The following is a 22,858-nucleotide window of genomic DNA, read 5'->3' as shown; positions in this document are numbered from 1 at the left end:
TAGGATTAGAAAAAAAGTCCAAAAATATCCCTCCAAAGAAGTAACTGCGTTGATCAACATTCTGGCCTATCTCTGTGATTCTTGCACACTTTGATTTCTTAAGGATGATACATGAAAAGCAAATACTCCCTGCTTGGAAATTCATGAGCTCCTGCTCTTGCTTCCAGAGGCAGTCAATGTGACCCCACATGTAAACTCATAACGGGATGATGAATCTAGAGAGCCGTGTGTCCCTCCCAGGACCTGCTCCCCCACACACGCAGCAGGCGCCTGGACCTGCCGAGCCCACAGCTCACCGGCTACCCTAACAATTACAGACTGTCTGCTTTCCACCCAGAGGCCCAACTGCCCCAACACAGAGACCACCAGCCGAGGAGTCCTCCACAAACAGGTTTCTGCTCTCTCCTGTCATTCACTTCTCTGAACTGCAAGCATTAGAGAGAAGTTGTTCTTGTTTTAGACGTAAATTCAATTCCAGAAGCTATGATTAAGAATAAATTTTGCCTTCATAACTCATCTTCCGTGGGGACAGAGGCCAGCTGCTTAGGATATGGGCTGAGAACTCAAATACTTCTCAGAATTCGAGATGACTTTTTTGTTGTCCTCAGAAAGCCTTTAACACCTCTATGTGTGTGTATTTCTGGGCGTCCTGTGCATTCTATACCAAGCACTACCTACAAACCCCTTTTGCTGTTAAGATTCTTAGCAAGCAGGTAACTTCGTTGGCATCTCATTGTTCATCTAAGGGAGGGGAAAGGGGCCTCAAGATCTCTGGCAATCTGATTTGTTATGATTCATTCTCTTTATTTAGCCAGTCCTTAATATTCCAGTGAGTAATTTCCAAAGCTCTGGGGGAGATTGTTGAGTCACGCTGGAATGAAATGCAATTATGAGATTGGAGAATAATGGCTTCTTCATGGATAAGAGTGGACTGAGCCGTGTGGAGGAGGGATGGGAGGAGGTGTGGGATGAGAAACCCGTCATCACATTCATAGAGATGGCTCATCTTCCGACAACAGGCAAGGTTAGGCAAATCATTGTCACATGACGCATGGCCAGCTGCAATCAGAAATATGCTTCTTCTTTCTTTCTTCTTCTTCTTCTTCTTCTTCTTCTTCTTCTTCTTCTTCTTCTTCTTCTTCTTCTTCTTCTTCTTCTTCTCCTTCTCCTTCTCCTTCTCCTTCTCCTTCTCCTTCTCCTTCTCCTTCTCCTTCTCCTTCTCCTTCTCCTTCTCCTTCTCCTCCTTCTCCTCCTCCTCCTTCTCCTTCTCTTCTCCTTCTCCTTTCCTTCTCCTCCTCCCCCTCCTCTTCCTCCTCCTCCACCTCCTCCTCCTTATTATTATTATTATTATTATTATTAGATATTTTCTTTATTTACATTTCAAATGTTATCTACTTTTCTAGTTTCCCCTCCGAAAAGCCTTCCCCCCTCTCCCTGCTCCCCAACCCACCCACTCTGGCTTCCTGGCCCTGGCATTCCCCTATACTGGGGCATAGAACCTTCACAGACCTAGGACCTCTCCTCCCATTGATGACCGACTAGGCCATTCTCTGTTACATATGCAGCTAGGGCCATGAGTCCCACCATGTGTTTTTTTTTTTTTGGTGGTTTAGTCCCAGGAGCTCTGGGGTTACTGGTTAGTTCATATTGTTGTTCCTCCTATGGGGCTGCAAACCCCTTCAGCTCCTTGGGTATTGTACTGGCTAGTTTTGTGTCAATTTGACACAGCTGGAGTTATCACAGAGAAAGGAGCTTTGTTGAGGAAATGCCTCCATGAGATCCAACTGTAAGGCATTTTCTCAATTAGTGATCAAGGGGGAAAGGCCCCTTGTGGGTGGGACCATCTCTGGGCTGGTAATCTTGGTTCTATAAGAGAGCAGGCTGAGCAAGCCAGGGGAGCAAGCCAGTAAGGAACATCCCTCCATGGCCTCTGCATCAGCTCCTGCTTCCTGCCCTGCTTGAGTTCCAGTCCTGACTTCCTTGGTGATGAACAGCACTATGGAAGTGTAAGCTGAATAAACCCTTTCCTCCCCAACTTGCTTCTTGGTCATGATGTTTGTGCAGGAATAGAAACCCTGACTAAAACAGGTACTTTCTCTAGCTCCTTCATTGGGGACCCTGTGCTCAGTCCAAAGGATGGATGTGAGCATCCACTTCTGTATTTGTCAGGCACTGGCAGAGCCTGTCAGGAGACAGCTTTATCAGGCTCCTGTCAGCAAGCTCTTGTTGGCATCCGCAATAGTGTCTGGGTTTGGTGGTTGTTTATGGGATAGATCCCCAGGTGGAGCAGCCTCTGGATGGTCATGCCTTCAGTCTCTGCTCCGAACTTTGTCTCTGTAACTCCTTCCATGGGTGTTGATTGATCACTTACAGGTGTACGTCTGACTGTATGAACTTCAAGTAAGGGTCTGTACCCTAGCATACTTTCCCGAGCCTGCTACGTCTATGTTTTACCTCCATTTTTTTCTAGGTTACATTACTATATTAAGGGTTTTGCTAGTTAAAGGTATAACTTTTTTAAATGTGCATTAAATGTTCCTTTCTTGACTCCTCTGTGGTTGTCATTAGCGACCCATTTCTTGTCAGTAAGACAAGGAAGAATCCAGAGCTATGAACCTCTGGTCTCTCCCCAGTCCAACTAGCCAGCTGATCAATATCTACCACACAGATAGCAATTGCCAAAGACTAGGGCTACTGAAGTCTTTTCTGCTAATACTCAAGAATTGGTCTTGGACTGAGCTAACACAGGTTGTGGGTGGCAGACAGACAAGAAATTAACAAGGGAGGAGAAAGGAGAGGATGTAAAAGCTAGGAACCAATAGAGCCCAAAGCCATCGCTAGCTCTTCAAAAGGGCAGTTGGAATTTCTCAGCATTTGTACATGAGAAAATTTACCAAAGAAAACTCAAGAAGTTCAATCTTGATATCCCCGCAAAGCCTGCCTCACACTATGCAACCAAAGCGTTGCATTCTCTTCTGCAAGCTCATTCTGGGCCCCTTCGGTGGTGCCAGGCATCGTGGAATATATTCAGAGTTCAGGAGGGACTAATTGATCTTGGGGCCTTCAGGAACCAGCCAACCAGGAATCAGACGGCAAATCAATAGTTTGAATCTGTGGGAAGCGGCGAGAGCTGGAGGGGGCTCCTAGCTGCACAGCCGTTGTACATCTCCCTCACTCAAGTGCGATGGGACCAATGAGAGAGGAAAGGCAAGGTGGGAGACCAGAAAGGGAAAAGAGACCCGGAACAATGTGTGCTGGGATCACAGTGCCTCTCCCCTTCTGGAGCGGAGCCCATGGCAGCAGTGAGGCTGTCAGAAATCCTGAGCTGTGGAATCTGAGGTTCTAATCCCACCTGTGCCCCATACCTTCTGTGTAGCCCTGAAGCTGCCATGGGACTTCTGTAAACTTCAACATTTTCCACACTGTATTCAGAGGATATGGGCAATGGGGCATTAGATGTACTTTTATTAGTAAAAAGTGTACTTTTAAGAGAATGAGGGTAAGGCGAGTAATGGACTGCTCAAGGCATATGCCATACTGCTGAACAATTTATTGCTTCTTTGAAGAATCAGAGTTGACTAGACTTGACAATGAAAATGGACCAGACTATGTTTTGTGTTCTGAGTTAACCTCTAAAAAATAATAACTACCTTGTTTTCCCTTACTTGTATCAGACATATTTAGTAAGATCTATCGTGTGTGACGCTCACAAGCTCTTCGGACAACCATCACTTCCCGATATGAAGGGCTCAGGCAATTAGCAGTCAAAGTTGGGTAGTGGCTATGGGGCTGAGAGGCTCATCTTCAAAGCTTTGTCAAGGGAGAAATTGATGGTGCGTTGTTTCTCTTCAGGCTTGTTGTTGTTGTTGTTGTTGTTGTTGTTGTTGTCGCTGCTGGTGGTGGTGGTGGTGGTGTGTGTGTGTGTGTTGTGTTATATACCACCAGGTCAGTCTTTTGCACTGATGCTGGGATCTGAGCTCAGGGTCTTGTGCTCATACAGCAAGCACGCTACCCACTGAGTCATCTCCCAGGCCTTTGTTTTGTTTTTGCTGTGTATTTGCAAATAAAAACACCTGATTTGGGCAGATTTTCAAAAATTCATAAAAACTGCCTTTTTTTTTTCCTTCACAAGCTGGTAAAAATACCATCAGTGGTCATTGAGAGCCAGTCTCCTGGCAAGCAGCGGCATGACTGAACATGTCCTAGGATCTCTGTTGACTGCACTGACAAGCGATTCTCTGCTGGCAGGCGTCAACCACAGCAGCTGTAGGATGATCAGTATTTAATGGTAATGGTTTTTATTTCAGTAAAGAAGTCATATGAGTCCTTGGCTCCTTCTCTTCCTATTCCAGAGCTCTTCATCCCTCCAAAGGGCAGGTTCAGCTCCCTGATGAGCCAGCAGTTGGTCCAGACCAGCCCCGACTGAAGCTTCTTAGCTACCCTGTGGATGCGCCCCACATCCTTGGACCACACTGTGGCTGCCAGCCCGTATCTAACACTGTTAGCTCTCGTAATCACTTCCTCTTCACTATCAAACGGAACAACACACGTCACTGGACCAAAGATCTCTTCCGTCATGCAGCGGGACTCATCCTTAATGTCTGTTATCACCGTGGGAAGCATGAAGTAGCCTGCCTGGTTCCTGAGTGGAAGGCTCAGCTGGTCCACACCCTCACCACAGAGAATCCGGGCACCCTCAGTCTGAGCTTTCAAGACATAACTTCTGACCTGGGGGAGTGAAAACCATAATTATAAACCTCTTACCGTTGGGTGTTTCACACACATCAGCAGGAAAATCAATATTTTCCAATGATCAAAAGGCAATGTAAGGTCAATGCTAAGGGATTTGGGGTTATCTTACCACGAGAGCAAAGCTTGAGGCAGACCAGTTTCCACCAGAGTTTGCATATTCAGCCCTCCTGGGAAAGGTTGCAGATTATTTCATGCCTCAGTACCAGGCACTAATGTAAGTGATTTTATGTATGTCACTTGTAACTCTACGGGTTTTTTTCATCCCCAAGTTGTTCACCTTATCAATGTGCCTCCAAAAGTATAATAGGATCCATGCAACTAGTAAACAACAAAGCTTAATTCACATTCAGGCATATCCTGTAGTTAGGTGCAAAACTCTGTGCATGTGTGTGTGTGCGTGCACCCGTGTGTGAGTTGTGCATGTGTATATCTGTGTGTGTGTGTGTGTGTGTGTGCGCAAGCGTTTTGCAAGGGACAGAAGTGTTTTCATTGTAAGAAGTTGGAATATGCCCTATAATAGGGTGGCAATGCCCTTATTAGACACCCCAGGCTAACAAGTAAAACATCCAGTGCCAGGAATGGATTACACCTATTAGAGCTATTAGCCAGCGAGTTCTCATATTACAGACTATTGCCTTTGCTCTTGCTTACCCTCTAGAACATGATGTTACTGAAAACATCACATACTTGAATCACAGAACATGGAGGAATGAAGCTGTCATTGATGTGCAAATATCATCCCTACTGACTAGCTTTCATAGTCATGGAAGGTACTATGCACATTTCAAGAGGAAAAAGATAGTTATCACAATTATCTGGATGTGAACCCTGCAAGCTACAATAATGGTGTACACAGACAGATATGTCCATTGGTGCAGTATTAGCATAAATATCATGGGATCCATAAATTGGATGGATTTAAGGTCTTCTGGTTGGATTTAAGGTCTGCTCCACAAAAAAAAAAAAAAAAAAAAAAAAAAAAGGAATCCTTATCTGGTACCATTATCAGGCGTCAAGAATCTGTGACTCAACAGGCCATGGGCCCTAGAGGACAATCTACAACTATTATTTTGTTAAGGAGACATAACACAATATTAAACTGACTCTTAATGATTTATTGTTATACCATAGATTAGTAGATTTCTCAACCCTCATCAGAAAAGCTTTTTACCCCCTAAGATGATGATAATTAACACATAGATCCACAACTCGTCAAGGTGCAGAGAATAAGAAACTGAAGAGTGAGTACAAGGCTGTCATCTGCTACATATGCAGCTGGAGCCATGGGTCCTTCCATGTGTACTCTTTGGTTGGACATCAATGGGAGGAGAGACCCTTGGTCCTGAGAAGGCTCAATGCCCCAGTGTAGGGGAATGCCAGGACAGGGAAGGGGGAGTGGGTGGGATGGTGAGAGGGGAAGGGGGGATGGGATAGGGGTTGTCAGAAGGGAAACCAGGAAAGGGAATAACATTTGAAATATGGATAAAGAAAATATCTAATAAAAAGAGAAGAAAAGAAACTGAAGAGTACTAAGCCATAAATGGGACATCTCTATCACACCATCTCCTTGGGGATCTTTGCAAAAGAAGGGAGCAGAAAGACTATGAAAGGCAGAACCAGTGGATGGCCACACAGAAATAGTGTTTTCTGGATGGCATAAGGCAACTGCACATATGAACTCACAGCAACTGTGACAGCATACAAAAGACCTGCACAAGCTCAAGACAGATAAAATGTCAGCATTGAGAGAGAAGTAGGCATGAGGTCCCTCCCTTAGCGGAGTAGCTGTAGGTAGCTGATAGCTGCTTGGAGAGATTGGCCACATTCCAGTGGACATCCATACACCCAAGAATACACAGGCGATACACAGGACTTGATGTGGTAAAACCTGAAACAAATTTGGGTGGGTATGGAATGGGGATGGAACTTGGAGGAATTGGGGGCATGGTGAATCTGATCAAAATACATTATGTGAATTCCTCAAAGACTTAATAAGGGAAGAAGAAGAGGAGGAGGAAGAAGGAGGAGGAGGAGGGGAGAAGGAGGAGTAGGAAGAGGAAGAAGAAGAGGAAGAAGAAGGAGGAGGAGGAGAAGGAGAAAGGAAGGGGAGAAGGAAGGAGGAGAAAGAGAGGGAGAAGGAGAAGGAAGAGGAGAAGGAGGAGGAGGAGGAGAAGAAAAGAAGAAGAAGAAATAGAAATCTCTAATTTTCAGTCTTATTACTGATTATACTCTAAAAACAAATGTAGGTAATGTAGTGTAGCTGATTATAATGTAAAATAAATTATGCCATAAGCTAACCCAGTGACTCAGAGTCAATGACGCAAGTACTTTTCTGAACAGAGACTGGGTAATGGAGTTTGTTTTCCATTTGGAGTCTATGCTGATTCATGCCAGCAAGGGAGATGTCCAGAACCTATATGTTTAGACCCAGTTCCAAGTACTTTCAGCCAAGCACCAAAGAGAATTTTTTTAAAGAAACTAGGTACCTTGAGTTTAATGTTCTGAACACAGTTCTGAAACCCAGAATATAGTGTCACCATGATTCTTCCAATGAATACTGACAACTGCTGTATTTATGGTGATTTTCTAAAGTCTCAGGATACAACAGTACATAAACCTGACTACTTTCTGCTCAGGGGGAGATGGTCAGTAAGAGAAGAAGTGCACACTATGCATTAGGCAGTGTTAAGAATCATGGAGTGAGCTAGAGAGACGGCTCGGTGGTCAGGAGCATGTGACCCTGGCCAAGGATCTGGACAAGGACCTGGAGTCAGTTCCCAGCACCCACGTAATGGCTCACTACCATGTCTACTATCCAGTGCCTTCTTCTGACCTCCTTGGGCTACATGCATATCCACAGCATACAGGCCCACCTGCAGGCAAAACTCTCACACATTCAAACAAATGTCAAACAAGAAAGGTGAGAAAAAGTAGGCACTGGAGACTTGGGGGAGCTCCGGGCAGTGTAGTTAGGCTAGGCTGGCAAGCTCTCTTTCAAGAGGAACCATTTGCTTATGGATGGGGAGAATAGGATCAAGCACACGAGAAAGTTTCCCACACCCGATAATTTCTCAAAAGTAATAATATCTCAAGGTCTGATACATAGTATTCTGCTTACACTGAGTTTCTCTTTAAGAATTGACTTATTCTATTTACTTGTGCATGTGTACACGTGTGTGTGTGCAGGTGAGTGTGCCCATGGATGTCAGGAGCAGGTGTTGATCCCTAGGAGCTAGAGTTACAAGCATTTGGAGCTTCTCAACGTGGGTCCTAGAATCCAAATTCAGACCTAATCCCTCTGAGTGACTTTTCCAAGACCTGAGTTCCACCCCCACCCCATTTCTGCTTCTCTCCCTCTTTCCTTCTCTGTCTCTCTCTACATATCTCTCTTGTTTTTGTTTGTTTGTTTTGTTTTTTGTTTGTTTGTTTGTTTTGTTTTTGAGACAGGGTCTCACTATGTAGCTCTGGCTATTCTAAAACTCACTATGTAGACCAGGCTAGCCTTGAACTCACAGAGCTCCACCTGCCTCTGCCTCCTGAATGCTGGGGTCAAAGGTGTGAGCCACCACACAAAGCCTCTACGTTTCTCTTTAATTAAGAACTTTCCGGAGTGTAGATGGCAGAGATCCACTTACTTTCTCCAAATGTGCTTTGCTTATCAGAGCACCCATGTTGGCTGATGGGTCAGAAGGAACACCAACTTTCCACTTTCTGGTAGCTTCCACAAACCTCTTCAGAAATTCACTGTAGATGCTTCTCTGGACAAAGATTCTACTGGTACAAAGGCAAATCTCCCCCTGTCAAAAGTGAAGAAAATGATGACGTTGGGGACATTCTTCACGGATAGATGCCTGCATGGTTTTGATCACCTGCCGTGTACCAGGCACTGGTCCAGGCAATGAGATCCAGCTGTCAACAGAACTAGTCCCTACCACACAGAACACATAATCTCACAGGAAGACAGACAAAAAACAAATAAACGTTCACTACACCATATGACTTCACAGAGTTATCAAAACAATAGAAGAACATTAGGCAAATGATAAAATTAAGAATTTCAATGAAAAAAATTCATGGGGAATATTTACAGAGTGCCTATTTGAAGGGACTTGTGGTTAACATGAGGGAAAAGAGAAAGACATAACAGGGTTGATCCCAGCTTTGGGCCCTGTTCCACTTTGGATGGAATACTTTTCTGTGGGAAAGGAAAAGGGGACAAAGAGAAGAGACACTTTTCCAGTGGGTGGAGAGAGAGGGCGGATCAAGACTTCATGCTGTGTATGTTCAATCCTGATGCCCACTAGGCATATAAACATATGCTGAATGCCCGGGGGAAAGGTCCTGCTAGGTTTTGGAGAGAAAAATAATCCTAACTGCCATTTAAATATAACATTAAGTAGTTTATGAACCACATCTAAACATTTCAAAGCAAACTGCAAATGTGTATGGATGCACAGATATTGATAACATTTCATCACATCTATATTTAATGTTCACAGTAATCCTAGGCAACAGAACGATTCTAATTATCTTGGTATTTATACAAAGGCTTAATGTCCAAAACAAGCAGTTAATGTTCTGAGATAATGAATTCTTTCTCCAACAGGACAACTATGAGAACCATCTGCCTGTGTGACTTGGAAGATGGGCAAACACCTGCTGGATTCATTTGCATAAGTTCCTTTCGCAAAAGAAGGATGTGGTGGAGAGAATAGTTCTAACCAATTTCATCATTTAGTGCTAGGAAAATGTAGGTCACACTGAGCTCAGAAACGATGACTCCCAAGAAAGCCTCATGCACCGAATCTCCATGCCATTGCAGGCCCTGATTTGGATATTTTCTCCATGAAAGCTTTGTGGTGTGTGAGTATTCTCAGTCCATGATTAGAAAATGGAGTTTTGAATTAATATACGCTCAAGGCCACGCTGGGAGTTCACCCCTACCTCGCTCGAAACCAATTATCTTCAATTAAGAAAAATATGTTCTGTCTGGAACTCATCAATCAGCTAAGCAAACAAAGCAAGATTGATAGTTTGCTTAAAATCCATCTTGGCTTGAACATCCCTTTTATTTCATTTATACCTTAAAACATCATCCCCCAAAGAAAGGTCTGATGGGCCAACCCAAATCCTAAAAGAATCCTGGTAGATGAACATCTCCTTGCTTAGCATATGGCTACCTTACACAATGTGTCAGCTGAGTTTCGTTCACTTCAGTTCTCAGAGTTTGTCCCTCTCGCTGTCCTGAAGCCCTGGTACAGTTAGTAGTGGTTTACTGATATCTGCTCAGTTTGATGATTAAATCATTTGTGTTATAACACGGACTTGTCTATCAATACCCAAACAATACATTTCTCGCCCTCTTCTTTGGGAATTATGGTAAAGGAAATGACCGTCATTTCAATTTTCATGAAAATATTAATTAAAAGCCACGTTTCTTACTAATCATTCACAGAAGCCCTTTGGAACGTGGCATTGTTCAATTGATTATAAAGGTAAAGAAATAGAGGCCTTGTTCCCATCTGTGGGAAGCTGCTGTTCAGTTAATCTGGTCTAGTGTTCTTAATCCTCGAAGAGGCTGTGCCTTTGAAGAACCACAGAAACACCTCTGATGTGATAATAATAGGAGATGCAAAGATGTCCTGAAGTTCTCTGTCACTCCAAGCTCAGAATGTGACAGGGAATGGGAACTTGTGCAGGCATCAGGAATAGTTCTGGGAGAGAAGAAAATCTACTGTCAGTCTAATGCTTGACGGCAGGGAAGAGCAGGCAGCTGCGTGAATAAATAAACGCAGCGGCCGGCCGGGAGTAACGAAGTCGATGGTTCCACCATGCTGGCACTGAATAAAAGTTGTGTGACTTAAGATGAGGAACTTGACGGGAAGGCTCCATGACCATACCAGGCGCTCCCCCCTGCCAGAGTAGCTCTGTCATTGATTCCACTTTTAGAAAAATAACAGACCACGGCCAACCCCCTGGGCTTTGCACTGTGATAAAATAGATCCAACCGGACAGGGCCGTAGTAAGCGGGACTCATACCTGGTTAGCAAAGCTGGACCTAACGGTTGCCGGGATACACTCCTCCAGGTTGGCATCCTCAAAGATGATAGCAGGATTCTTGCCTCCCAGCTCCAGGGAAAGCTTCTTGCAGTGGGGGGCACTGAGCTGGGTAATCCGTTCAGCTGTGGGCTGGCTCCCAGTGAACGAGATCAAGGGTACCTCGGGGTGAGACACAAGGGCTTCACCAACCCTCGGCCCTGTTCCAAACACAATGTTGATCACACCTGGTGGGACACCTGGATGGGAAATGAAACCAGTGGTAGGAATTCTTCCAGGGTTACCAGGATACCGGAAGTGGCGTGCAGACTCTCCTCCGGGAGTCCAAAAGCTGGTACGTGGGGGTGGGGTGGGCTTGTGTGACTGCATCTGGAGGTTTTATGACAAGCTCAAGTTAATAACAAAGCCAATCTACAAAGTCACCTCTGCTTATAGAATCCACCTGCTGGGGTTTTCTGGGTGCTTTGGCCTGGAAAGATGCAGAGTGGGGACATTCTAAGAAACTCTGACACTGACTAAGCCTTTGGGGCTGATGTAGAAGTACCATTGGGCAGATCAAACCTCATGTAGAGCGGGGACTGGCTCCAACTTGATACCCAGAAGTTGTAGACCAAGGTGACCATGTTAAGTAAGTAGATATTTGAATCTGCAGAAATGTGAAGAGATCAACTCTCCTAGCTGAGAGAAGCAAGAGTAGGCTTCCCAGAGGGGGTGATTTTGACTCAAGATCCTGTGCCCTTGGTTATATACAGCATTGCTGCAACCAAGATCAAGTGACAAATACCAAGACCATACAAAAAACAGTGCCTCAATCTATTCTACTGCAAGACCCTTTAGACCCAAATTTACATGAATACCTGTTTTCAGGATTAAATTCTTTAGGGTATGTGCATATGTGTTATTTCCATGTGTCTATGTATTCATGTGACTGCACATGTGTGTGTACATGTGTCTGAGTGTGTATTTATGTGAATGCATGTGTGTACATATGTGTATGCATGTGTCTAAATGTGTATTCATGTAATGCATGTGGATACACATGTGTGTGCACATATGTCTGAGTATGTATTCATGTGAATGCATGTGGATACCTATGTGTGTGCAAATGTGTCTGAGTGTGTATTCATGTGAATGCACATGTATCGAGAGGCTCAGTGCATACCTCAGAAGACATCCTTTTGGAGACAGAGCCTCTCATTAGCCTGAGCTTCTGCAGTGAGCTACACTGGCTGCCTCTAAGCATGAGATCAACAGGCATGCACACATGCACACATGCACGCATGCACGCACACACTGATCCCCTGTTCCCGGCACCCGGATTTCTCCTGTGTGTGTACCTCCACACCTGGCTCTGTCCCCTGGGCTGTACAGACTGAATTCAGATCCTCTTGCTCTGAGATAAGCACGTAACTTACTAAGATAGCTCCCCAACCATGAATTTACTCCTCTACACTTGGGCACCACGTGCAGATGAACTATCTGAATTTTCTTCCCCGTGGTATGCCGTGAGCCATCAGTAAATGCTGACACACAGTGGCTGCTTTGTGAGCATAGCTATTGCTACAAGCAATGTGTGGTCATCCTCTGTTTTCTATGGTTTCCATTACCCAAAGTCACTTATCATCTGAAATATTTGTCTTTTCATTTGAAGAAAATGGCCACTTGCACATCATGTTTTATTATAGTACATTGTTAGGCCTTTTCTATTCTATTATTAATTTTTCATAATGCCCAATTTATAAATTAAACTTTACCATAGGTATATATGCATATATTAAAAAAAGGCACACAGAGAGACCAAAGCCATCCACAGTTTCAGGTGTCTACTCACAATCTGGAAACACATCCCTCCCTTATAAGGGGAGATTACAAATGGGTTTCTGGCCTCACAACCCTGTAAGGTACTTACTATTGATTATTATTACTTACTACTTATTATTGATTATATTGAGAAATGTGGCAAAGTAAAGCTAAATGACAATCAGCAGTCTGGTCAGAGCAAGTTAACAAATGTTAGGGGCTGAGTGCACCGACCTGTGCTTAGCAGTCAGCATCCACATAGACCTGTGCTTAGCGGTCAGCATCCACACAGAAACAAGTTTAGAAATGGAGAAGCCTGACATGGTCACGTTGTGTTTGCATCTAGGAGGTCCCTCTGTTTCCTCAGGCGACTAGAGCAGGTGCAGAAATCCTGTGTGAGAAGCTTTTGGAACAGCCTGGCAGCTCCTGTCTCCTCCCCGTTCCCCAGTTAGGCATCTCTCTTCAAATCAAACCAAATCTTCAAGAATGTGACCTTAAAGTATAAATGGTGCTTTCACATTAACAACCCAGTATTATCCAGAACTCACTTCTACTGAGCCGCACCATAAGCCTGGTCACCTTGAGGGGATGGTGAAGACCCCTGAGCCCCATGCCACCACCACCAAGCAGCTCCTTAAAGGAGGAGACAGACAGGTGGGATGTCAATGTTGTGATGAATCTGTCAGTGTCACACCTAAGCCCTCAGCCTCTATATTCACTGTATGAGTTTATTGAGTCTAGTTTAGGTTAATATTGGTTCATATTTACAGACAGAAGAGCTCTATGTACCATGTAGAAGAACTCGGTCCTCAGAACAAAGAGGATTCTAGAAGGACAGCCACTGGCAGGGCAAAAGCAAGGCCATGCTTCCCACAATCCCTTGAGGCCCTGAGCTCCAGCGGCAAGCCATATCATTGGGTAGACAGGAGAGTAAAGTTATAAGGGGGGTCGGGTAATATTAATAAATTCTGAATGGTAAAATGAACTGAGTTGTGTCTAATGCTTACTGTGATGTTCTAACAGAAGCTGAGAGAAAACACGGGAACACTGTGTATGTGTCAGCACAGAGCAGCGAGCTCATTCCACAGAGCATCTGATTCCCACATGCGTTATCATCCTGACTCCTTGAGTTCTGATGACAGCGTGCTAAGAGGCAGCAGAAACAAAATGTTTGCACAGGTATCTGCCCTCTAAGCTTGTAAGAGATTCTGGTTACAAGAGAAGAACAGTTTAGTTGGCACGCAGAAATTACAAAATAAAACCAGGTTAAGTGGCTAGCAGATAATACAGGAATACATGAACCCACCAGAATGAAGCCTTTTAAGAACTAAGGCTTAATGAAAAGGTGAAAGAATTTTAAACTTAATGGAGCAGGTTAAAAACTCATGGGAAAGGCTGTAAAATCTCTCCAGGAGTAAGATGTGGTGCCTTAAGAAAACAAGGAGATTTGGAATTCCCAGAGAGATATTTGCTGCCTGCTTCTTCATGGCTTTGTTCTGCAGGACGATTGATCACGTTTGTAGAAACGCTCAAGGCTACACGAGTAAACACCCAGGATGTACTGCCACTTTGATTTACCCTTCACACTCACGCCCTTCAAGGTTTCTCCTGCGGTGTAGAAAAGTAGAATTTCATATGTATGACTCACACATCAATCCAATCCCAATGTATAACCAAGGGCAGTTTGAGCAGCAGTGTGGTGTTCATTAGGGGAAAAACTGGGTGCTGCCAGCCCAGGGAGAAGAGGAGGTTGCCTTGTAGTGATGACTAGGAAATGAAAGCAATGGTAAGCAAACCACAGAAAATGGAAAATCCTTATGATGAGGGAGGGAGACACACACACACACACACACACACACACAGAGAGAGAGAGAGAGAGAGAGAGAGAGAGAGAGAGAGAGAGAGAGAGAGAGAGGGAGGGAGAAAGAGAGAGAAAGAGTTATCCTTGCTGCACATTCCATTCTGTGGAGGCAGAAGCACCCAGCAGTGCCTCCCCTGTGTCAAAAGGCAGTAGGCACACCACACGCTGACACAGACAGAAGGCTGATAAGTCCTTCCCCACTACCAAGGCATCTTTTCCATCCTAGCTGTATGGGTTCATAAGCTGAAGATGCTGACAGAAGCATCACTTGCTGGGGTTTAAATACCAGGGCAACATCAGGCTTCTCAATGAAGAGTTATATCCCACCTGAAACCAGGAAGTCCACCTAGGTGTGGACATTAGACCGTTAGCTGAGAGCGGATGGGGAGCAAATGGTGGGTACTGATAAGAAGTTCTGTCCCATCCACTTCTGTGTGGTTCCAAAACAGGAAGAAACTGGGGATGGATATTTAAACCTCTTGAAAATGGCTGAATCTATTAAGCATAGTTCCACTACACTAACTCTAGGAATACCCAACTTCCAAGGCTGACTGGTAGCTCAAACTTAAATTTCAAGTGACTTGATGATACTATCTTGAACTAGTCGGTGCCTTTGATGTGACCTCTAAGCCTGCAATATTTACTACAATGCTCTCAGCCTATGGGGTGATGCTGTTCCATGGTGACACCCCTATGGGGTTAATAGAAGAGAACCCTGCTGTGGATGAAGGCATACCTAGGAAGTATCAGGCTTACAAAATGGCAAGACAGCACTGGAGTCAATTTAGCTTTGGGTGAAGATTGCTTCTAACAAGTGTGCCCTCGCTCTGAGTCTTCTCCCTGTCCCCACATCCTGTTACCTGCTTTATCCAAGAGTTTACAAAACATCCAGGCAGTCACAGAAGTCATCTCACTGGGCTTGGCTATCACGGTATTCCCAGCAGCGATGGCCGGAGCTATCTTCCAGGTCAGCAGGTAGAGTGGTAAATTCCAAGGGCTGATCAAACCAGCTACAGGGTAAGAAGAAAAGCACAGTTCTCATCTGCCTCAGAGACAGACAGCTGGGTGGCATTCCTCACACAATTCTGTCCTGCTCAGAAAACCCAAACTTCACTTTAAGCCAACCTGGCAAGTTATTCTCAAACACCTTGCAAGCAATTCACCCCATACAACAGCAAAGTCGATACATTTTCTATCCTCTTCATAAGCTACAGTTATAATTAGGAGCCAAGACAATATGAACTGCAGGGCTGAAGGCTGCCAGTAGCTTGCCAATGTGTTCGGAATAGAATGCATATTGAAACCTGTAGCCTGATCTTTCCTTTTTAAAGAAAGCCTTCTCACAGGGCAGAATTAAGCTGTTTAGCTGCTGTTTTCTGCTGGGCTCCCCCACCTCTGTCTCTAGCCTCCTGACACTAAGACATTAAAGCTCAGACATTGCTGAATTATGCATTCAACAGGCACAAAATAATTGTGACTATTCGACTAGGGACTGGCCAATGGTTACGTTGATGGACTCTGACATACAGACTAGAAAATCCTCCCTGGCAATTGAGGAGGTCGAAAATAAAATCCAATATAGCAATCTTTGGACTTTGTGACACAAAATTATGATCTACCAAGTTTATACTCAAGAACCAGGCAATCAGTTTACTTTAAAATGACCCAAAGGGGCCAGGCAGTGGTGGCACACGCCTTTAATCTCAGCACTTGGGAGGCAGAGGCAAGTGGATTTCTGAGTTCGAGGCTAGCCTGGTCTACAGGACAGCCGGAGCTATACAAAGAAACCCTGTCTTGAGCCCCCTCCCCCAAATGACCCAAAGGATCTCATGATGTTATAAATAACTTACAATTTTGTATATTATGCCCATTCACAGCTATCTTGAACCACAAGTTGGAAATGGCTGAATGTATCTCACTGAAGTATTTTTAAAAAGATTTATTTATTTATTTAATGTATATGAGTGCTGTATCTGCATGTACACTTGTGTACCAGAAGGGGCATCGGATCCCATTACAGATGGTTGTGAGCTGCCATGTGGTTACTGGGTATTGAATTCAGCACCTCTAGAAGAACAGCCAGCACTCTTAATCACTGAGTTATCTCTCAGCCCCCTCTATGAAATATTCTCAAAGTGTCCAGTTTCTATCCTTAGCCTACACAAATATGAGGTCTCCCTTATGATTTGAAAAATAGATTTATTCTATTTTATATTTTTGCCCTGTGGAAATAAGTATATTTTATTATACTAGATTTCCCAAAGAAAAATCTGGTCTTTCAGAGTAACAAAATATATTCACAACAAAACATGTTCAGATGCTTCTTAGTAAATTAAAACTTCCCATGATGCCTTGGGAAATAATTTCTAGCAGGTTCAGAGAATCAAGAGAGTGAAATGTTTCATTTGCTTTCTTTTTGTAATCTGAATATTTGAGAAGAAAGGTGGTGTTTCTTCCCAGGGGAAATAGCGACATCTGCTGATTATAGTTATTTCGGACACTTAAAAGACAACAGCAATATCTACTGATTAGATTTAGCCATTTCGGGCGCTTAAAGGACACCAGCGACATCTACTGATTATACTTAGTCATTTCAGACACTTAAAGGATGAGGCAAATAAAATAATAACTTGGTTAACGCTTATTTACTAGACAACTGACCTTACTTGAAGGGCCACATACTTATTTATTGGGTTCTTTTTTTTTTTTTTTTTTAAGACAGGGTCTTGTGTCGTCCAGGCTGACTCCAGACTCACTATGCAGCCAAGGATAGATAACCTGGTACTTCTGATCTTCCTGCCTCCCCTAGCTTACTAATTTACTCAAATTTCTTATCTTAATGAATCATATAAATATGAAAGAGAACGAACGTCCCAGTTTTCAGAGTTCTGAAGTGTGCAGAGAATGCAACCCTGACGCCTAAACAGTGGCACTGTCTGGATTTGATGTTTTCTTATTCTGTTTACAAGCAAGAAAGCACTCCCGACATGCCCTCCTGCTATGATCTCCCAGGATGAAGTTTCTGCAAAAGGGAGACTTTGACACATTGAGAATGAACTAGATTCATTTTTAAAGCCAACGAATTTTCAGCAAAAGTAGAAAAACCGACCCCTTGTGTTTCCTTAGTCTGGCCCCTAGTAGTCAGTGCCTAGAATTTTCCGAACTTTCTGATACAGGTTCTCTTTGGATGCCACCTACCAATTCCCACCGGGGTGCGAACGGTGTAATGCATACAGCCCAGGTGGCTCATCTGTGTGCACTCCGATACGTGGTGCAGGTTGGAGGAAGCGAAGAACCGGAAGTTCAGAACAGACCGAGGAATGTCCATGGTCCTTGCCAGCGTGAGGGTTTTCCCTGTGGAAAATGAACAACATAAAATGCTGCCTGTGTGTTTCACGTGGAGTCGTCTGACCCTACGCTCAATACCAGCCCGCCCGAGGCACTTCTTCACCGCACTTGCATGGATCGAGTGATGAAATATTTGGGCGTGAGGTTGAGGTGGAGGTGGGTTTAAAATAGAGCTAGATCGTCTCTGTGAACACCTCAAGCTTTCATCATGAATGTACCAGATGCCACCGTTCCACACACACGGGCGTTAGCAGCTTTGAAACGACGGGGTTGGAAAATGACTGTGTGTGTCCTTAAACAGCCTCCAAACACACAGAAGCCATCAAAAGGCCCGGTTGAGAACACAGCACAGGATGCTGGGTTCCGCATGGAGTAGGAGGGTCCTTTCTTGAGCTTCTCCCAGGTGACCCTCAGTGATGAAATACAACCACCCACACAAGAACACGAAAAAAAGAAAAATTGACCTTTCCTTTCCTTTCCTTTCCTTTCCTTTCCTTTTTTCTTCTTTCCTTTGTGTGGGTCAGGTGTGGGGAGAGTGGGAAGGGGAGTCAGGCTATCACTGTAAGCCTGGCTGCCAGGATTTACAATCCTCCTGCCTCAGCAACCTGAGCAATGTGATGTCAGGCAAGCATCACCACACGGACTTTGAAGAAATCTGCTCTAAGGGCCTGTCACCGGATTCCTAACTTTAGGTTGGCTAATGGCAGGCATATTTCAATACTGCATGACTTTTCCTAAAGACATTATGAAATTAATGGGTATCCACGCTATCCCTCTGTCCTTTGGGAGGGAGAGAAAATGTGGGCTGAAATGCTGAAACACAACAGAAGCCAAGCTGCTCTTCACACTGTCTGTACTCGGGAACCTCTGACTAGAGCAGTGGATTGCATGGCCACCCCTAGGTCCTCCTGTCTCCCCAGTCCATACTTTGCTGTAGACTCTTGTAGCTCCTTCCACCAAATAGGCAGAGTGTATTCTCCCACCATGTCGCTTTGGGATCAGCCCCTGACTTATTGCAGTGGGGCAGAGCATATCAGCCACAAGACTTGGCCTTCTTCTCATGCTTTCGCCTCCATCTCTGCTATTGCCTTGAGAAGCAAGCGTGTAAGCTGCCTGGGCACCTCAGACAGGATGACATGACCAACTTGCCTCAAGTGCGATCCATTTCAGTAAAAGGCAGAGATTATTTGACAAACTGGAATGGGGGTTCAGGGAGCCAGCTTTCATAAGCATCTGGTAAGACACACCTGTGCTCAAACCCAACCCCTGTTGGTGAAAGATCTTGGAGGGCAGACAGACCCTGCCAGAGATGCCCGTCACCTTGGTCTTTAGATTCTGCCTGAGCTAACTCCTCCAGAGACTGCTCCAGTACATCAGCCAGCCTGTTCAGGACGAGAGAACGTTCCTGGGGACTCCGGGATGACCAGGCAGGGAAGGCCTCTCTGGCAGCCTCCACGGCAGCTTCAATCTTTGAGGAGCAAAACAGAGATGGTCACGTTAGCACTGTGGTTTCTGAGGGACTAGCAGCATTCAAAGTCCGTGGCTCACTTCAAACCTGATGACCATTCTGCTCAATTTCAAGGATTCAACATGTTCTAGTGCTAAAACTACATACAAAATAGACGACACGGCAGTGCTCGTGGAACCAACAAATAGGATTAAAAACAAAGGAAGGGGTGTTTGTTGTCTGCCTCCCACTGTCCTCAGGCAAATCCAGCCATCTGAGTTCTGAGTCACAGCCACCATGGGCTCTAAGTGATGGGCAGCTGACCAGGGGAAAGCATATGCCAAACCTTTCTTCCTTTCCACGGATTCTCTTAGGGATGTCGTCTCAGAGCCAGTAGCAGGCTGGCGCACACGCCACTGTACCGAGAGACTGGACCAAACTCTAGCATGAACTTCTAGCAGTACAACGACAAGCCAGAGAATGACCCCAGCTCCTGTGAGCAAGCCAGCCTGGGTGCCAGGGATGGAATGGAGGATCTTAAGGGTAGCAGAACAACTGTTCACATGGCTCCGCTGACTGTGCATAGGCAGGATGACTGTTTCAAGGGGTAGCCTGTGGTCCTAGGGAAAAATACCTGTACATCAGAGAGCTGACACGTGATTCTGAGTGGCCGCATTCAGTGCACAACAGCAGAGGCACCAGCAATTTAATTGGGGAACAGACAAAAGGTATTTCACAAAATGATGATGTATGAGCATGGTGAATACGAACAGGAGACGATGTCCAGTCTTAGCCGCCACTGTGTTCTGGGCTGCTAGTGCGGTTCAGTGGCATTTTCCTAGCATGCCCAATGCCTTCGGTTTGATTCCCCAGAACCACAAAAAGAAGTGGGGGGGGGGGGAACAAAACAAAAACCTGGCAATCTCAAATACTGGGAAGGATGCTAAGAAAGGAGACCTCCCATCCATTACTGGTGGGAATGAGAAAGGTGGGGCCCTCTGGCAGAGCAGGACAGTGCCAAACCTCTTAGGCAGCCACACACACACACACACACACACACACACACACACACACACACCCTCCCCCCACCCACTGCCCTGCTAGTCAGTAACACCCTCCCCAGAATTTATCCCAGAGAAATGAACATTTTATTTTCATGCCATTAAAATAAAAGGTGTCTGTAGCAGTGATAGTGCAAGTGACCAGCTCTCCTTTGCTGGGTGAAGGGTAGCCAGCCAGCTGTGGCAGACACATGCTAGCTGCATCCTTCTTTGCACTAAATGGAGCAAGCTACAGCTGCTCCACCACCGAGAGAGCTGCAGAGCTGACAAAAGTGCAGCCCGCTGCCTTCACCCGGGCAGCTTTTCCTTTTACAGAGAAAGCAACTATGGCCTGAGCCAGTTGGGCTGAATGGGGATCTAGGAGGGGCTGAGGCTACATCTCAAAGGGATTGATTGAGAGGCAGCCACTACACACACACACACACACACACACACACACACACACACACACTGCCACACCAGCAGCATGTAGTTCTAAGGTAGGTCAGATGCTCAACTTGCAAACTCAGAGTCAAATCCATAGACAGGAGCTGGGGGTCAGGAAGAGGAGCACGCACAATCTTTACCAAGGCATCTAAAATGCAGCCTTCAAGTAATTTGGAAAGAGTGATTTTAATTTTAAAAGAGGAGAATTCTCAATCATTTCCCAAAGAACATATTGTTTTTTTATCTAGTGTGGGATAGGAAAGTTGTCTAGATGTGTCAAACTTCCAAAGCTCTTAATTAAGAGCTGACAGTTTATAAAGTCAAGTCTTCACTGTGTGATCACGTCCTACGGCTGTCCCTGGCACTTGAAGTGACTAGCTCATCTCCTAACTCTACACCCCAAGTGCTGAACCCCTGTGAAAAGATCTTTTTGACCTCCATCAGAGTCTTGACCCACAGGCTGAGAACCACTGTTATAGCATAAGTTTCCTCGCCCTACCCATGATAGAGGCTTCTGTTGGAACGGGAGTGTGGGGCTCCCAGGGTAAATAAGCAGATGCCCTCTTGTGGCCAAAACGTGATGCACTCAGAATGCATCTGAGTGCTTTTCTGCCCTCCTGTATGGTTCAGATTAAGTCTACAGGTTGTACTATCTCAGTTTGCACTGCATGCAAGCAAGCGCGCTCGAGCAAGCACGCACACACACACACACACACACACTCACACAGGCCCAAAATTCGGCACATATCTTGTAAAATCAACAAAGACACAGCTTTTGTGGAACCCAAAATATTTGCAAACTGGATTGCTGAGAAAATAAAACATACATATTACTGGAAAAGCAAAAGCAAATATGTTTTATTCTATTTCCTGAAGAAGTGCCAGCCGGTACCACACTCCACCTGCATCTCCTCACTTTGGAAACACCAGGAGATGGAGAAGAGAAGCCTTGGTCTCATGCAGTTTGGGTCATTGGAAGCAAGCAAAATTGCTGGTTACAATGTAACTAACAAGTTACCCAATATTCTTAAACTTTAGTACAGAGTCTAAAGTTGTTTTTTTCCTCTAGAAGACAGATTTAAAATTTACCAGTGAAGAAAAAAAGTTGAATTTTTGAAGAAAAAACTTGGCATATAAGATATATTTATATAGGAAGATTGGAATTATATTATAATCGAGTTGTTTGTGCCTTGAAAAGAATAAACAATGGGCGGTTTGCATTTGGTAACCACACACACATCAGTCACTCAGCACACCAAACATTTTTTATTCTCAGTGCAATAATTCATAACATTAAATATATCTCAAGCATTTTACAAAATTCCCCAAGTGACTTAATTCTTCATAACTAGAAAAGAAAGAAAAAGGAAAGAGAAAGGGACATGAACCCTCATTTTTTAAGTTGTTAAGTTTAATGAAATGACATGAGAGTTTAATTTTCAGCTTCATTACTCAAATAACTGGCTTTATTAGACTGGGTATTCTCAGAGATATGAGGAACTATCAGATGATGGTCTAAAATAAAGTACTGGGCTTTTGTTTTGTTCCCAATTTAAGTTTTCAAGATTTATTTTTATAAACCCATGGAGCCAGTGGGCACTTTGTAGAGAGAAGGATGCATTTCATATCGTAAGAGTTCTCTATAACTATTACAATCTGTCTGAGAATTACAAACATTAAAACCACTGTTCCCACAGCTAACAACTTTCTCTTGAACATAGTAAACTCAGAGCCATTCCAGCTCAGACCAGTCCATTCATATGATAAACTACCTTATAAAATGCTACATTTTCCTTCATCCTCTCCCCTTTAGTTTTAGAAAATGGTTGTCTACAATTTGTCAACACAGTAAATACGTTTTAGTTTCCCAAGTGAATAGACTTACCTCTTCTTTCCCACTGTTTGGAACTTTGCAATAAACTTCCCCTGTTGATGGATCGTAAGAATCTATATATGAGTTACAGGGTAAAAACTTCCCACCTATAAAGTTCTCCAACATCAAAAGTTCCCTTTTTCCAGCCATGTTAGGAAAGTGCCCTCTGTGTACAGCAGCCCTCTGTGACTGCCCTCAGGACTTTGGACACCCTCATCTCACCCCCAGGCCCA

At 44.5% G+C, this 22,858-nt stretch overlaps 1 protein-coding gene across 1 annotated transcript; it reads right to left on the bottom strand.

The window, feature by feature from the left end:
• Positions 1 to 3,537: 3,537 nt before the first annotated feature.
• Positions 3,538 to 22,816, bottom strand: Aldh8a1 (aldehyde dehydrogenase 8 family, member A1). Its single transcript, NM_178713.4, has 7 exons — positions 22,638 to 22,816; positions 19,139 to 19,286; positions 17,669 to 17,824; positions 15,331 to 15,480; positions 10,792 to 11,048; positions 8,388 to 8,549; positions 3,538 to 4,728 (listed from the first exon to the last, which is right to left on the bottom strand). Exons 1-7 carry the CDS (start codon positions 22,773 to 22,775, stop codon positions 4,276 to 4,278), a joined length of 1,464 nt encoding a protein of 487 aa, NP_848828.1. The 5' UTR covers positions 22,776 to 22,816; the 3' UTR covers positions 3,538 to 4,275.
• Between the last annotated feature and the right edge of the window lie 42 nt (positions 22,817 to 22,858).

This window comes from Mus musculus, chromosome 10, assembly GCF_000001635.26.
Source record: "Mus musculus strain C57BL/6J chromosome 10, GRCm38.p6 C57BL/6J".
NCBI classification, from domain to species: Eukaryota; Metazoa; Chordata; class Mammalia; order Rodentia; family Muridae; genus Mus; species Mus musculus.
Note: the sequence above shows the minus strand (reverse complement) of the source record. Positions and strands in the feature narration are given on the sequence as shown.